Genomic DNA, 17,571 nt, shown 5'->3' on the forward strand with positions numbered 1-17,571 from the left:
CCGGGGGGCCGTGCAATCGATCGCACAGGCTATGCGTCCATGAAACCAGCCCTGATTATGGCAGAGTAGCAGAGAGGAGACAAAGCCACAGGTAGGAACCCAATTCTGTGCTCCAGGTGTGCCCTCTGAGCAGCAGGATGCAATCCTGTGGGTCGTGGGGAGCTACAAAAGATTTCACATGAGGAGGGATGTGAGCAGGTGCCTATTTCAGAAAGAGCACCAGGAAGCATTGGAAAGAGAATTGGAGAAGAAAAGGGAAGGAGGAAAGGAAGGAAGGGAGGGAGGGAGGGAGGGAGGAAGAAAAGAAGGGAGGGAGGGAGGGAGAGAGAAAGGAAGGGAGTTTTGGAGGCCCAGTAGGGTTCTCAAATGTGTCTTCTTACTGCACTGGATTCTATAGTATCAGAGGAAAACTTACACACACAAATACACACATATTCTGTAGTCAAAATTTTTGTGAAATGCTATTGATAAAGTTTAAAAATTTTTATTCTTTAATCTTTCTCAGAGTCCTAAATAAACAGTTCTGAAAAATCTTTGAGAGATAGGTATTGCAGGGAACATTTTTCCTAACAGTTCAGCACAGAATACTTACTTCTTCAGGGAAGCAGCTCAAGTCAGGAAGGACTGCTTTAGAGTCTGTTTCATAAATCTGTGTCTCCAGTCACTGCCAAATTCTCTAGCTAGCCACTGCCTCTGAGCAGATGTGGCAGATAAGCCTTATCTTGCTTACCAGTTCTGAACTGTGGTGCCTACAGTGCATTGTGTAGGACTCTGAGGTTGTCCCCTAACTCAGCGAGAGCAGTTCTATAATTGGTTGGCAATGTCTTCCTAGAACCTAGGAAGGCAGGGTGCTGGGGCACAGTTCAGTAGTTGTCAGTCCGGCCATGGAAAGAAATACTAAGTAAATGAACAAAGTACTTAGAGTACCTTGGTTACACACCTGATTTAGCGGAACGTGAAAGCCTGCTGAGTGGTAGAGGATCTTTCCTAAAGAACAGACATGCATCTGTCCAAGATGCATCAGTTCCCTCTGTTATGCTATGGTCCAAAACACAATTCCATTTCCATGTGGAGCAGACTCTATGGGCTGGCTAACCCAACAACCATCAGCAACGTTCTTAAAATTTTGCTGCCTCTTTCTCCAGCAGCTAAAAACCACAGTGACCATAATGCCTAATTTTGGCAAAAGATGAAGGGAAGTCTATTAGGAGGCTTGCTAAGAAACCTTAACTTTACTGACAATAGGAACACATATGACTGGTCCTCCTCATTCCTGCCTTGAACCTGTCACACATGGAATCCCAGCCTGTCTTGTGGCTGTGAGGCAAAAAGCATAAGAACAAACAGCTAGCAGCTAAAGAGAATGGAATAGAAATATACAGCCTGGATTCTTGATGACATTTACTTAGCTGCTGACCAAGTCCCAGACTTCTTAATTAAATAATAAATATAACCAGGATTCTAACCACTATATTCCAGGCTCTCTGTTTCTTACAGCCAAAGTCATCTGTACACGACACCTTATGGATCAGCCCAATTTCAAAGCATCATTTGTTGTCAGAAAGCAACGTGGTGTAATGGAAGAGCATTATCTGATCTCTCTGAGCCTCAGTTTTCTCATCTTTAAAGTGACAATTTTGCCTGAATACTCCTGAGGATCAAGTAAGGAGTACCTGGAGGTGGTAATAATAATTATTACTGTTATTATTGGGCAGAGAACACTTATACCAATACTTGCTCTAAGTCTTTTACTTGTATTGACTTATTTAGTTCTCACCACCACCCTGTGAGGTATTTTAATTGTCCCCTTTTTACAAAAAAGGAAACCAAAGCAAAGACAAGAGAGGGAACTTGCCCAAATAAAGCCAGTCACCAGAGTCTCTGCCCTGAGCGAGCCACTTGGCTGTGTCACTTCTGGGTCATACTAAGTCTTCAATAAACATCTGTTGTTGTTGTTGGGTTTCTATTATAACTGACAAGGCACATTCCCCTTAAGAGCTCTCTTTTAAGAAAATGACTTTTGGGCCTGACCATGCAGTGACACAGTGGATGAAGCGTCAACCTGGGATGCAGAAGACCCAGGTTTGAAACCCTAAAGTCGCCGGCTTGGAAGCAGGTTCTTCGGGCTTGAGTGCAGGGTCACTGGCTTGAGCATGGGATCATAGACATGAACCCATGGTCACTAGCTTAAGCTTAAAAGTCACTAGCTTGAGAAAGGAGTCACTCACTCTGTGGAGTCCCTGGTCAAGGCACATATGAAAAAACAATCAGTGAAAAACTAAAGTGCTGCATCTACAAATTGATGTTTTGCATCTCTCTTCCTTCCCTTCTATCTGTCCCTCTCTGTGTCTCTGTCTCTCTCACTAAAAAGAAAATGACTTTTGGGACTTTGGAAGGAAGACATTGAATTGACAAAACTTGGTATATAAAAATGCACGGTTACCTGAGCAATCCACTGAGTTTAACACAAATGGGTTTAGTTTTGGTTTTTATAACTCTATGTCAAGGGCATGTGTCCAGTGCCACATGTGCCAATTAGCTCTGTACTTTGTTTATAATTGTGCCCTTAAACTAGCCAACAACCCCTCTGATTAATGTGACTAGACATCTTCTAGGAAGTTCACAAGCTGTCCTCTAATTTCTAGAGAAATAACCCTGAGAGCAGGTGCCAGAGCAGGAGCTAAGCACCATTCATACCTGGTCACTTACCTGGATTCCACAGGACCTATCTCAAAGTTTCCTAGGCAAGGCTTAGGGCCACAATAACAACAGACTTCATCCCAAATCCCAAATCCAGCCCATTAATAGACCCTACCTGGAGGACAGTGGTGAAAAGGATTTTGAAGGCAACTCCTGGATCAGTGAAGAAGAACACCATAGTCAACTGGTGATGAGTATGGAATGGGGTGATGGTGGCATGAGAGACTGATAGAGACCTGCCTACCCTTCTTCCTGCACCTGGGACTAACACTCCGAGCAGTGAGTGGAATGTTTCAGTGTGCTAGCTTGAGGTGAATGTTGGCCTGAGAAAATGAATCTGGTTATATTCTCCTAACATAAACAGGGTCCAGGTCTGGGGGAGGATTCTGGGCACAGCGTCCCCTGAGACCACTTTCCTAATTGGCCACTCTAACCCCCCCCCCGCCACACATACACATAGAACTTAAGCCAAACTGGATGAATAGAGGACAATCAACAGAGCTGAGTGGTAGGAATTTGGTAAGATAGACCCTGGCCAAGTAACCCTGCCTCCTGGTTTAGTAAATAAGGTTTGAGGCAGGCAGCTCCTGCCCCTGAATGTGTCATGTTTTGTAAGCCCAGAGAGTTAAGCCACCAACAAAAAATGCTGTTTGGTTTATTCAGGACTCTGTCCTACACATTGATGCTCTCCCAGTTCTAGTATGCCCTATGTTTCTGGCCTGGACTTCCCACAGTACACCTCCCCAGGTCTTAGCTCAGCCTGTTCCTTCCTCAGTGGAGCTCAGAGAGCCTCACTCCTCTGCATGGAGGGAGGAGAAGGTGCAGGAGGGAGGAGAGTGTTCTTCTGCAGTTCAGAGATGTTCTGAGCAGGGGAGTGACTGTACCTTCCCAAGTCACTCAGTGGGGGCCAAGCCACAGTCAGGAGGGTCATGTCTATTTCTTATCAGTGAGTGCCGCGATGAACAGGGAACAGGGAAGGGCCCCAGGAGAACTCAAGACCTATTTTAGCTCAGTTCCTGTGGAAAGCAGAGCCTGAGACAAGGATTAAATGCTGACAGTTCATTCAGGCCCAGGGCAACACAGGTCAGAGCACAAGGGAAAGGAAGACAAGGACAGGATGCACAGGGCAATCGTGCCAGCCATCTAGCACTCAGCACTTCTCCGGAAGGCTTGCAAGACTTGCTCATCTCAAAACGGTCCATGAGGAAAGAAAGAAGACAGAATTCACCTTCTCTGTTCCTTCCCACCTCTTATCTTCTTTTGGCTAAGGTTCACTCCATGGAAAACTAGGCTCTGGAACATCCAGGTTTCATCAGCAGGCCCCTTCAGTGCTCCCTCAGAGAGTCAGAGCCATGGCTCAGGATGTGGCATCTTAGTCCAGAGTGCAGGAGGTAACGTGGTGTGGGTGGCACACCATCCAAGAGTTCCAAATAGAGGGGGTCTGAGAAGCACCCAAATCTGTGTTAAACATGGGAGTTCAGGCATTCGCCCAGGGGGGCCTGGCAATATTGAAAAGGGTATAAAGACATGGAGTGCCAGGGCAACTGCTGATGGACAGAGCCAGGGCCACTGCAATGGGACTCTGATGATTTCACTGTTCTGATCTGGCTCGGAGACACATGGGACAACCCAACCTATACCCATAATGTGGGGTTAAGATGACCCAATTCATTCCTGTATATAGCTTGTCTGGACAACCCAACCCTGGAAGCCCCTGAGGTCCTATTCTCTGAGCCCCGAGGAGAAGCAGCCTGAGTTCCAGAATGTCCCTAAGAAGAGCAGAATTTCCAAATCTGCACTTTTCCCCGAAAGGACAAGGACAAAAGAACAGAGCTCATTGATTCAGCACCCACTGTACCCGCTCAGTGCAGCCTCCTCTCCTTAGATTTCCTCCTTTTTACAACTGAAAGTAATGTCTACGTTTTGCTATTCAGAAGCAAAAATGTATCCATGACAAAGCAAAAATCACCATTGATGCTCTCAGACACGATCACTGTGGACACCTGGGTGTGTATGTTTTTGGATGTGTGTGTGTGTGTGTGTACAACCAGAATCACATTGTATGTGCATACATTTAATTTCTTTTAAGGTCATTAAATTTGTTTCTACCAGCTCACTTTAAAGCTGTCTTATTTCATATCCCCTCTTGCTGGACGTCCAGTTTATCAATAATGCCAACAATACAAAATAAACCTTGCTGTTGCTAAATCAGCTTTTATTCACACTCTAGGATAAACTCCTAGGTAAGGACTTGTTGGGTCCTTTTTAGTGTTTTTGCTACATTTTGCCGATGGTATCAACGTGCCAGACCATTCACCTACAGCTCTTCCAGCACTTCTTGAATAGTCATAATACAGGAATGGATTGGGTCATCTTAACCCCACATTATGGGTATAGAATTGGGACACAGAAATGTTGACTTATTCTCCATTTATGTGAATCGTTCTGTGTGGTCCTATCTCTAAGAATGTAGGTATGTGCCCTCACAAGGCAATGCCAGTGGGATGGACCACATCTTTACCTGTCAAAACTTGATTTGGTAGACTTTGCTTGATTGCTTGGTGATAGAGAGAGCCTCATGCCATGGCCCTGCCTTTTAGAACACAATACGTGTGAAGTCACTATTGTTTCTGCTAGTTCAGAGGAAAGTCCTCCTCTCTGCTCTACATAGGCTGATAGTCACCAACTCTGTCCTGGCTTTCCAAGGAAATAGAATATTGCAACGAGTGCAGAGGGTAGGCCTGGGTCTGGACTTGAGACATTGTCCAGGGGGTAGAGAAGGTAGGCTTGGGCCTGGGTTTGAAAACCTATTCCAGTTTTTATGACTTAGCACCCTCAGAAGTGACCTTCTCCCCTGTTTATCCTGAACTGCAGGTTCTTCAAGCCTGAATTAGAGTATGGATGGCCTCAGGCTCAGGAAGGAATGCTCACTTTCTTCCCATGCAGTTGTCTTTCATTCAACAAGGACACGTCCTGAAGGGTTATGGAACTTTCTTCCCCTCTTCTCAGCCCCACAGGCCCATGCTGGAAAGGCAGATGCAGCCTTGTCAGCCCTCAGCTGAGAGTCAATCCTGCTGGGTTTTGGCAAGAAGAACAATGAAGGATGCTCTTAGAAGCAGAGCCTTCCTTATCTGGGAAACTGCTTTCGGAGCATAATCAAGGCACTGTTGAAAATTTAATCACCAGATTGCATCTTTACCTCTGCTTTCTAGAAGCAAGAGCATCTTCTCAGGACCCTCGGAAGTGCTCAGATCACCTCTGGAGTCAGGAACACAGGACAAATCTTGCCTTGCTTGGCAAGGCAGTGACAAGGAAACACCCCTCTTAGTAGCATTTCTGTCTTCTGAGGGGCTCAAAATCCTGCCACCTGCAGACTTTTCCTTCTCTGGTGATGCCAGAGTCCCCTCTTTTCCCCAATAACACCATAAGGAACTTTCAAATTTAGCTGGAAGAATGGGTAGAGCTTTTGGCGGAGGTCGGGAATATATTTGTAGAATACCAGCCAGTCTAGCATAGCTTGAGCTCCAGTTTTACATATGAAAAGTGAGGGATGAAACCCTGGAGGTGGAGATGGAGGCATAGGTGGAGGTGTGGAAAGAGATGACGATGAGGGTGGAGATAGAAATGGACTCTTCCTAAAGCTGCCAAGGAGAGATACCAGTGATGGGGTGCTGTCTTCTCTTCACCATGATGCCTGGACAAATCTTCTGCAGTACATGAATTGCAAATGGCAAAATTCCACTGGGCTGGAAGAAATTCTGGGCTAAGAAGCTGTAAACAGTGCAGAGTAGCCATGCTGAGAGTTCTGATGGAAATCCTGCTTTCTAATATATATATTTATTTCAAACAGCAACATGGATCTTACTAACCAGTTACAGGACTTCAGCAACTTATTCTTCCCCTCCCAGTCAATCCCCTCTATCTTTTTCTCTAGAAGATAAATACTGAACACCTTTGACATCTAAATATAGACAGAGAGAAGACAGTGTATCATAGGAATACCTAAGTTGTGGAAGGTGGGTGCAGAACTTCAAAAGAAGAGCCAACAATGAAAATAGGAATAAGAGAGAACTTGAACACAAAAGATGGGGGGAGGCCAGCTGTCCTGCCCTGTTTGCTCTGAGATTTTAAAGAACAGAGATATGCTGAATTTCTTAAGGCACTGGCTCTAAATCTTGGCTGTGCATCAAAATTACGTGAGGGGTTTTAAAAACTTGCAGAAGCCTGCACTTCACTCCAGACCTCTGAAGAAGGACCTCCAGAGTGGAGTCCAGGCATGGGTGGTTTTACAAGTTCCCAAGGTGATTTGAATGGCAGGCCCACTGGAGAGCTATGTTCTAAAGCAGTGCTTCTTAAACTTGAGTGGTCACTAGAGATAGAGGCATGTTTCCTTTGATTGCACTCCACTTGATTGAGATTCACAGATATTGCAGCAATTACAAATTAGAGCAGAAAGATTACAACTTGCTTTATTGCAGTGATCTGGAACTGAACCCACAATATCTTGGAGGTATGCCTATTCTAAGAGGGCTCTTTAAAACACAGAGGACTGGGCCCCTCTCCTAAGGTTTCTAATTCAGCATGTCTGGAGTGAGTCTCAAAATCTGCATCCAACAAGGTCCCAGGTGATGCTTATGTTGCTGGTCTGAGGGCCACAATTTGAAAACCAGAGTCTTTGTTTTTTCCCTGAAAACATGCATGTGCACTCCATCTATAGACATGACCAGCTGATTTGTTGCTTGTATGCACCTGGAAGCATGTGGCGGTGAAGAGAAAAGGAAAGCCGAAGCAAAGAGAAGGTGCTCCTTTTATGTTCAAGTTTGAGAACCACCTACTTCTATCTCCAATTGTTTTGTTCAAGTTGTGACTGAGAATCTCTGGTCATTGTTGGCTTTGACCTACCACTGACAAAATAAGCCAGAGTTCTTTGCATTTGAAAAGATAATTTGCAATATGAGGTGTCATGTTTTCTCTACTTGTGCAACTAGAGACTGAGCTGCCCCATCGTAATCCAGTAGGCTTCAACTTGAAAAAGCCCCAAAGAGCATCCCAGAGTCAGAGGGTGGCCAACTGAGGACCAGAACCTGTTTCTTCTGGAGGCAGGAGCAGGTTTGATCCAAGGGCATGGCCAGGAAACCAAATGGGGGGGGGGCTTAAAAGCAAGGCTAAAGGAGAAGGAGGGTGGTGAAGATGGAGTGGGAGGTGGTGTATCCTTAGACACCCTTTGCAGGCCTTAGTCAGTAAGAGCCTTCTCCCTGCCTCCCTCTCCTCTCCCTGGAGTGAGGTTGGGAAACTAGCAAGTGAGATAAGCTTCCAACTTTTGGTGTCAGTATCATTGAACAGCTAGGTGTGAGATCTATCTGACTGCTCAACCAAAGGATCAACTCCATCAGTGTGTGTGTGTGTGTGTGTGTGTGTGTGTGTAGTCTGTTTAGAATGACAAACAAAGAAGTGCTCTGGACAGGGTGCAACCTCTTCCTGACCATCCCTTAGGACTCCAGCATAGACTAGATTTAAGGGGCCTGCATTGTCTCCTTCTCTCCTTCTCAAATCCCAGCCTCAGAACAACCCAAGGACCAGCTGTCCCCAAGACACTGCCCTGGGACAGGATACAAATAAACCTGAATTCCTTAGCTCATCCTCTCCATGGCCATTTAATGCAGATGTTCCCTATGATTGGCTCCGAGTCTTCTCTTCTTGCTCACTACCCTCTCTCACTCAGGCCTAGGCTAACTCATCTTTACACCAGGCCTCAACTCATCACTGTCTGTCAATGATTCATCTCTCATCTGTCTGAGCTCAGCTTTGTGTACCCAACTGCCAACTTGACATCTCTTTGGGATTGATCAAAAGCCATCAAACTACTTGCTTTCATAATCCTTCCCCTGAATCCCGGTCCTCTTTCCACCTCAGTGAACTAGCACCAACATCCATCCTTAGCCATAAGCAAGAAACCTATAGCTTTTTCTGGATGACTCCCTCTCCTTCACTGTCCACTTACTCCATCACCATGTTCTATGCACTGAGTCTCCTAAATGGTCCTCAGACCCTTCCTCTTATTGCTTCTGTGATCATCACCCTAGACCAAGTCTCTATCATCTGTCATCTAGATTCTAGACTATTCAAGATGCCATTCTGACCGTGCCCCCCCCCCCCCTTTTGCAGAAGCATGTCAGGAGCTTCCCGTTGCACTTAGGATAAAGACAAGATATTCAATATGGGTAAGTGGCTGCATGAAGTTTGGTCCTCTTCCAGTCTTCCCAACTTCATCTAATAGCTCCTTCCTCCTTGTCTTCCCAGCAGCACTGGTGCTTCTTCAATTTCTCCAACTCACTAGGGTCCCTCTTTTCACAGGACCTTTGCACACCAAGTTACCTCTGATATATTTCCTACCAAGTTAAATCTATTCTTAAGAGCCAGCTTCTTAAGTATTAATTTCCTGGCTTTATTAATTCTATCAATTGGTTGCATAATACTATGTATCCATATCAAGATGTATATTATACAGTGATCATTTTGCATTTTCTTACTGTTATATCCATATTACATTGGTTAAGTCTGTAAGCCCCACTGTGTTGCCAGTGTTAGCACAGCACGTGGCGCAGAACGGACAGACAATAAATGTTTACTGGCAAAACAAAGGAAGGAAATCAAGATGCTTGTGAGGGAGTGAGGGAATGGGGAGAGAATAAATGAAGGAATGTTCACATCTGTTTCACCTCAGAATCACTGAAAACAGGCCAGCCCAGCATGACATCATAGGAAAGTAGTCAACTTGGATTCACTTGTTTAGCCAACTAATATTTATGTTCGTATTTATTCATTATTAAAGTAATGTGCCTTTTTTTATTATGAACATAACTATACCATTTGGAAACCATGAAAAAAATACCCAAAGTATTAAAGACAAAGAATTAATTCACCTTTCATCCCACAGTCCAAAGATAAAATACTGTTAAATAATTTGGCATACTTCTTTTCAGTTATTTTCTATGTACATATAGTGTGTGTGTGTATATATATATATATATATATATGATCATTTTATGCATGTGGACTTGCTTCTTTCTCTTAATGATATATCACAAATATTCTCTGAAAAATTCCTTGAACGCATCACATTCACTTTGCCAGAATGCACTCTCTATTGCATGAATGTATCTAATTTAGAGATCTTTCCACTCGTTGTTGGATAATAAAGGGCTAGCCAATTTGTCATTTCTATAACTAACATGCACACGCTCTGTGAGGGCCCAGAGATAAATAGGTTAATGTATAGTCTCTGTATGGAGGTGAGCATTGGGAACACGGGAGGCAGCTTTTCCAGATGGCGGAAGAGCACGTTTATGTGCTCGTGGGTTACCCGGCCTGTGGCAGGTGTCCTCATAATATAACACACCGTCGATCAAGGCCATGAGTTCGTCCTTTCTCAAGGGTGCGCTCCTCCTGGGGCGCGTTTGGCCTCAGTGCACCTGACCTTCAACCCCCGGGAGGAAGAAAACCTGAGGCGCCGGCTCAGAATAGCGGGCCGGCCCAGCCAGGTGCTCAGATGCGTGTCCACGCGCCGCCACGTGCCAGGCACAGGGTCCCGCCCCCTTCCCTCCCCACCACGCCCCTCACTCTAGGCTCCTGCAGGCTCTTCCGCAGCTCCTCCTCCAGCCGAGCTCCGCCACGCAGGTCCTCCGGAGCCCGGGGCGGCCCCGCCCCCAGGTGCGGCCCCGCCCCCAGATGCAGCCCCGCCCCCGTACCAGGGCCCCGGGGCTGCCCCGCCCCGCGGGCTGCTCGTGAGGCGCAGAGGCGGTGCCCTGCGCGATGACGTGCGCGGGCGTGCGCGGTGACGGCCCGCGTCCCTGTTACTCAGCGGAGCGGCCGAGGCCGGACGACGCGGTCCAAAAAGCAGGTCGGTGAGCCGCGCTGGATAACGGCTGCGGCGACCGCCGGAGCAGTACCGGCCCCTGCACGGGCTCTCCCGTCGCCGTTCGCTGTGCAGCTGGGTAAGGGCGGCGGGAGCCGCAGGCCGGGTGGTGTGGCAGTCCCGCCGTGTTTATGTTATTGTGCCGCCGCCTGTGCCTCCGTCTCCTCCGCCGTGACCCCCTCCCGGGAGTGGGGGCGGGGGACGCGCGTGGGCGGGGGCGGCGCGGGAACAATAGCGGCGCCGGAGGCGGGGGCCGCCCTCGGGTCTTGGGGTTGTGGGACCCAAGCGCGCCCAGGCCATCGCTCCTGGTCTGCCGACCCAGCTCCGCCCGCCTGTCTGTCCTCGCGTGGTTCCCATGTCCACGTCGAAAGGGAAAATGGAACAGGGGTGGGGGTGGGGGTGAGTAGCAAGTTCTGAGACACTTTGACGAAGGTCGGGACTGAGGCGCCTAGGTGGCCCGCCGCGCCCTGGATGCTGCCCCCTGCGGTGAGCACCCGCTGGGGTCACCTGGTCCCAATGCCTGCCCACCCTCCACGGAGACTGTGTTTTGTTTCTCGCTGGTTTCTTTGTGCTAACCTTCTGGGCGAGGGTTGCGCCGAGAGAGACCAGGGTGGCCTTAAGTTCTGGGCAGCGAAGGAGAGCCAGTGCCCTTGGCTGGGGCGGGAGGTGTCCATCAGCTCCGCTCCCCTTCAGTGGTCAGCGGGTATTTCTCCTGAGGGTCACTGGATGGTGACCTTTTGACTTTTTTATCCCACCCGCCCATCTCTTTGTCTTGCACTGGTGTTCTCAGTCCTTAGGTGGTAGATCCAAGATCGTTTTAAAGTATTTTGATTAACGCTTTTCATTTTAATTTCTGAAAGTTCCTCATTGGATGTTTACTGTGAACTTAATATGCTGAGTGCCTGGTAACAGACTATGTCCAGTCGTTACTATTTTTACCTCTGAAATTCAGTGATCTTTCCAGTAGAATTCTGGTCTGTCATTCCCTTGTATTTTAACAAGTACCTTCTTGTCAATTAGAACATGTGTTTCATTCATTCATTCATTCATTCATTCGTTCGTTCGTTCGTTCAGCAACTGTTCAGGACTGTACCGCGATGGAAAGTGTCAACCCTGGTCATTGGCACCAGTTCAAGTGCCAGCAGGAATCCCCAATTTGGGGTGCAGAGAAGTAAACTTTCTTCAGTGCAAACAACTCAATAGTGCTACAGCTAGCTGTAAAAACAGAACAGCTATCATAGCTCTGAGGCCAGGTGCTTTTGTTGGCTGGCTGATGTGTTGGTTCCACTGTACTTTGGTAAGCTCTGTAGTCCCCTCCACTCCCCACTCAGTTTTTGAGTACAGTTAGGGAGAACCTGTCTTCAGTCTTGAACCTGAGCCAGAGGGGAGCTGGCTTGTATGAACAGAAGTCCCCACCTCCGGTACCTGATTGGTTCTCCTTATGTTAATAGGAGTCAGAATCAGAGCAGTTTGGTTGACCAAAATAAGGGCATTGGTCAGAATAGAGCTGCTCTGATTGGGTGGGAAAATTCTCAGTACTATTGATGGAATAAGACTCCAGGAACTTCTTATAAGAGCTGGCTCAGATAGCAGAAATATAGTGCAGACAGGCTTCTCCATGAATGTGGTTTGGGTGAGAGGCCTCTATGCAGAAATGGCTACTAGGCTTCTGCTTTTTTATTTGAGCCTAGTCAGTCACCAGGAGCTCTTCATAGTAGGTGTGTTACTTCTTTCTTGGGGTTCACAAGAGTTTGAGGGTAAAGAGAAAAATCCTTTAATGGAAGAGGATAATGCTTTGAAATATAATAGATACAACTTTTAAAAAATTTAATTTATTGGGGTGACATTGGTTAATAAAAATTATATAGGTTTTGGTTGTACAGTTCTATAATACATCACCGGTATATTGTGTTGTGTGTTCACCACCCTAAGTCAAGTCTCCTTCATGACCATTTATACCCCTTTTCCCTCTGGTAATTACCATACTGTTCATTAGATTCCACATATCAGTGAAATCATAGGGTACTTTTCTTTCTCTGACTAATGTAATTCACTTAGCATAATGCTCTCCAGGTCCATCTATGCTGTCACAAAAAGTAAGATTTTCCCCTTGTTTATAGTCAAGTAATATTCCATTGTAATTCAAAAGAATATATGCACCTGTATATTCATTGCAGCATTATTTGCAATAGCCAAGATTTGGAAATAGCCCAAATGTCAATGTAATGAGCGGATATAAAAGCTGTATTACAATAGATGTACTTTAAATAAGACAATTATACAGGATAGGGCAAAAGTAGATTTACAGTTGTGAGTATATAAAACACAGTTTATTCTTTTATTATTATTTATTAAATATCACATTATTTTCCATTTGAACAACTGTAAGCCTACTTTTGTCAGTCCCTTGTATAAGTGATGTCTGTCAAAGAAGATACAGTTTTACTCCAGGTCATTTTACTTTTTTTTTTTTTTTAATTTTCTGAAGTTGGAAACAGGGAGGCAGTCAGATAGACTCCCACATGCCGACCAGGATCCACCTGGCATGCCCACCAGGGGCCGATGCTCTGCCCATCTGGGGTATTGCTCTGTTACAACCAGAGCCATTCTAGTGCCTGAGGCAGAGGCCACAGAGTCGTCCTCAGCGCCCGGGCCAACTTTGCTCCAGTGGAGCCTTGGCTATGGGAGGGGAAGAGAGAGACAGAGAGGAAGGAGAGGGGGAGGGGTGGAGAAGCAGATGGGCGCTTCTCCTGTATACCCTGGCCGGGAATCGAACCCGGGACTCCTGCACACCAGGCTGAAGCTCTACCACTGAGCCAGCCGGCCAGGGCCTCATTTTACTATTTTTTAGTAGCAGATCTGGAACTTCTAGTGTAATGTTATATTAGAAAGTAGAGTTAGATTTGGTCTAAGTGTACAACAATGTGCATTTATTTTCAATTTAATTCTTCAGTCTTCAGCCTTATAGCCTTACAGTGATTTATAATATTTACCTCAGATTTTCCTGTTGTGGGTTAAGGCTAGGAGGTCAGATGCTATTCTTTTGCAGTCAAAATGGCACTTCTCTAAGGACAGCCTGTCTTGCATCTGTGTCTCCAGCATATTAGAATAGTGTTCAATAAAAGCCAGATTGGTGAAGACTTCTTTACAATTGATAATATTTAGCATCAAGCCTTAAAAAAATTAATTTTCTCTGTAAAGGTTTCAAGTCTCATGCAAATTGACTTCTAAATGGCTCAGTGATCTCTTCCTATATATTATCTGTCACAGCAGTACAGTAAATCCCAGAATTACAAATATCCAACTTGTGTACAACTCGTACCTCCAAATGGAGCCATAAGGGCTGTTGGTAATAATTGCAGGTGAGCTCAGTGAAAATAATAACATAGAGTTACTTGACTCCCACAGCAAAGAACTTACTTAACCAGTGAAGACGACCTTATTGAACTAGATAGAGCATCAGATGACAGCATTTAAGGAAGAAAACAGGGATCTAGAAACTCCAGAACTAAAAATGTTTTCTACAAAAGAATTAGCTGATGCTTTGCATCTTTTGGAAGCAGTAATGGCAAAGTTAGAGGAACAAAATTCTGATACAGAGAGATTCACCAAAGTTTACTGTACTTGAGATGCTACAGGGCCATTTATAATAAGAAAAAGAACCTCCCTTGGTGCCTACTTCAAGAAACTGACTTCAGCAGAATCAAACCTAACTCTCTAACACCAGTCCCATCCTCTCCAACAAGTCCATCATCTTTTGCATCATCCACGGTGTTTAAAGTTGTATCTGAAAATGTTTAAGTACCTGTATTTCCCCATGTATAAGATGTACATTTTTCCGAAAAATTTGGATTCTAAAAACTGAGTGCGTCTTATATAGCAGTTGTCATTTTTTTTACTTGCATTTCCTGCTTTTTCGTGCTTGTTTTTGCATTCATTGTTGAAGACAGCATTTATCATCAGACACAAATGAGGACAAGCTAATGAATGGGAGTTTTGATAGTGATGAGGAGTTGTGTGAATTTAATGATGAATAAAACTTGAGTTCAGTAACTTTATGTAATACATTTTTTTTCAAATTTCAGGCCCCAAAACTAAAGTGTGTCTTATACATGGGAGCATCTTATACATGGGGAAATATGGTATTTATATATGCACAGAAAGATAAAAATAAATACTATGCTAAGACAAACATCTAAGTTGCGTTTAATAAGTAAGTGTACCTGTTCCAACTTACATACAAATTCAACTTAAAAACAAACATACAGAATCTATCTCATTTGTAACCTGGAGACTGCCTATAGTGGCTTTTGAATTACTTCAGTATCAATTATGTTTCTATCATTTTTAAACTCACTATGCTAAAATGAAACCTTGTCTAAAATATGTTTCTGTATGTATCTGTATTTTCTCTCTCTCTCTCTCTCTGTCACTCACACACTCAGACAACAGTGATATTCAATAGGGGTCTAAAATGATTGCATTTATTATTTTGTGAATATTACGTGAAAAGTTTCTGAGTTTCTGATGACTTTTTTAAATGGAAAAGTTACAGCAAGGAAACAAGCTGCATGAAAGTTTTATTTGAAATGTTTAGTTTTCAATAACATTTTAGGAAGGTTTGTTAGGAATATCTAATTTTAAATTCTTCCTTTTACTAATACTATTGGTGAAGCATATGGGCCTAAAACTCAAACTAATATCAATTTATCTGTGTTACTTTCTTTCCCAGTCACTATGTAACAAATTTCAACATTTGTTTTGGATATGAAAGAATTTGGGGTGAGCTTATTATCTGATGTAGAGTACAAATAAATAAGAAAATGATACTTTATTAAATAATGGATGAAAATCTTGAAATGTCAAATGTTTGTTGCTTTACCTAGTTAAGGTATGTCAGATCCAGTAAGGGTTATTGATACAAATCCTTCCCAGTAGCTCACTGTCAGGCTACATGTCAAACTAGAGTTTCTTTGGTTTCTATTTCCTGTTGGGTTTTAAAAATAACAGCATTGTTGAGACATAATTTACATACCATAAAATTTACCCTTTTAGAGTGTAATTATGTTTAAAGGAAGAGATAGCACTGGTTTTGTTAGTAAGTATATTCCATTAATGTTTGTTTGAAAAGGGCTCCCTCCAAGTGTCCTGGCAGAGTTAGATCCTGGGAGAAAGGCCACTTGGAAAGGAAATTAGTTTGAGAATAAATTCTGTCAAAATTAATAAGGTTAGGATCTTAACCATTTGTTCAGTGCCTAATATTATGTAAATGACCTTGTGAAGATACGAAATGCTCATGGAAGAAACTTGGAGCAATCTGTTCAGTTACCACTCAGGGCATCCTTGTTGTAATTCTTGTCAATCTACTTTGTCATTAAATTGAGTTTTGACATATTTTAGTCACCTATATAAGTTGAGATGCTTTGTGGCACCTGTAGAAGTATAATGTCTGATATCAGTGCCAGCTCTCTAACAGTCTCTGGTCAAATTGATGGTATGGATAGAAGACTTTCTGATTTATGTAGTGCCAGGAAGTCATTATAGCCACATACCATATTTCCCCATGTATAAGATACTCCCATGTATAAGACACACCTTAATTTGGGGTCCCGAAATTTGAAAAAAAAAGTATTACATAAAGTTATTGAATGCAAGTTTTATTCATCATAAAATTCATACAACTCCTCATCCCTGTCAAAACTCCCATCCATTAGCCTGTCCTCATCTGTATCTGATGACAAATCACCATCTTCAACAATGAGCGTGAAAATGCCGGAAATGCAAGTGAAAAAATTACAACCACTGTATAAGACGCACTCAGTTTTAAGACCCCAAATTTTTCGAAAAAATGTGTGTCTTATACATGGGGAAATATGGTAGCTTTAGGTATGACTAGTTTGCCTATTTCAGTGTGCTGTGGTGCTTATTTTCTTAGGAGCTCTTGACACGAACATTTAGAAGCTTTGTCTTTTTCTAATGCAGATTAACTTGCACTTTGATTTCAGAAATAAGTTCTGAGTCAACAGACTTTACTACCTGAAAGATTGCAGTATTACTGGAATAAGAGTTATTCTGTCATTCAGGGCAGTAACTGGGAATTAGACCTAGGTTCCCATCTCAGTTGTGGCATCTGCACTGTCATCAAGAAGCTCTGAGCCTTAGACTAGTCCAACCATTTTGGATTTAGACCTGCACCAAAGCTGTTGGAACTTTTTCATTTCTTTTTTATTTTTAATAGACTGTTCCCCAGATAGGTGGTTCTTCAGAAAACATACTGGGACAAAAAGAGCCTTATTACGTAATAATCAGAATGCCATGTCAAGAATGGCAGTGAAAGTTAGACTTTTTGTAACTTTCAGAAGCAAATTGTTGGATCAGATATTTTTCTGTAATATTCATAGTTATAAAACAAATAGAAAACTTCACTGCAAGCCAGGAGCTCTTTTGAGGATGGATCGCTACATTCCACAGAACCAGGTTACATTGGACTCTGCTCTCAGAGACTGGTGGGAGAAGAAGAGGAAGACTTGGTTAGCCTCCAGAAGCATATGATCAGGGATAGGGCTGAAGGCCTAGCTAAACAGTCAATGTATGTTCTCCTAAAATATTTATGAGAGGTCTTCCCCCAAACATCTACTACAAATCTCTGGACAGGCCAAATTCCATTGAAATCTAGTTTTTAGAATTATGTGCAAGTGTGATAAGGCCTTTTAGAAAACTCTTAGCTGCCATTCCTTTTTAAGGTAGTAGATTATATCACAGTATAACAAATATAGCACAAATATATATATTTGTTTTAGTCTTGGTTAAAATCTAACAATTCTTTAGCAAGTTAAGGAGCCCAAACTTAACAATAGTTGCTAGCATGAGCTTTAGGGTCATCCCTGAGTTCCATTCCATGCTCCAAATCTAACTATGTGGCATAAGCTAGTTTAGGTTATGTAACATAGTTAGAC

At 43.8% G+C, this 17,571-nt stretch overlaps 2 protein-coding genes across 9 annotated transcripts in view; one reads left to right on the top strand and one right to left on the bottom strand.

The window, feature by feature from the left end:
• Window positions 1-1,021, bottom strand: part of FRMPD2 (FERM and PDZ domain containing 2) — a 143,044-nt gene extending 142,023 nt beyond the window's left edge. Inside the window, 1 exon segment of the mRNA XM_066244156.1 lies at window positions 937-1,021. Coding sequence (XP_066100253.1) covers window positions 937-1,021 — 85 coding nt within the window.
• A 9,506-nt stretch (window positions 1,022-10,527) lies between these two features.
• Window positions 10,528-17,571, top strand: part of MAPK8 (mitogen-activated protein kinase 8) — a 91,935-nt gene continuing 84,891 nt past the window's right edge. For 3 of the 8 annotated variants that reach the window (XM_066244192.1, XM_066244193.1, XM_066244197.1), the window contains exon 1: window positions 10,536-10,694. The gene's annotated coding sequence lies outside the window, so the exon portion shown is untranslated. Of the gene's footprint in view, window positions 10,695-17,571 lie in introns of all 8 variants that reach the window. The other 5 variants (XM_066244191.1, XM_066244199.1, XM_066244195.1 and 2 more) reach the window with 4 other exon arrangements.

The sequence above is a fragment of the Saccopteryx bilineata genome, chromosome 9, assembly GCF_036850765.1.
Source record: "Saccopteryx bilineata isolate mSacBil1 chromosome 9, mSacBil1_pri_phased_curated, whole genome shotgun sequence".
Taxonomy (NCBI): domain Eukaryota; kingdom Metazoa; phylum Chordata; class Mammalia; order Chiroptera; family Emballonuridae; genus Saccopteryx; species Saccopteryx bilineata.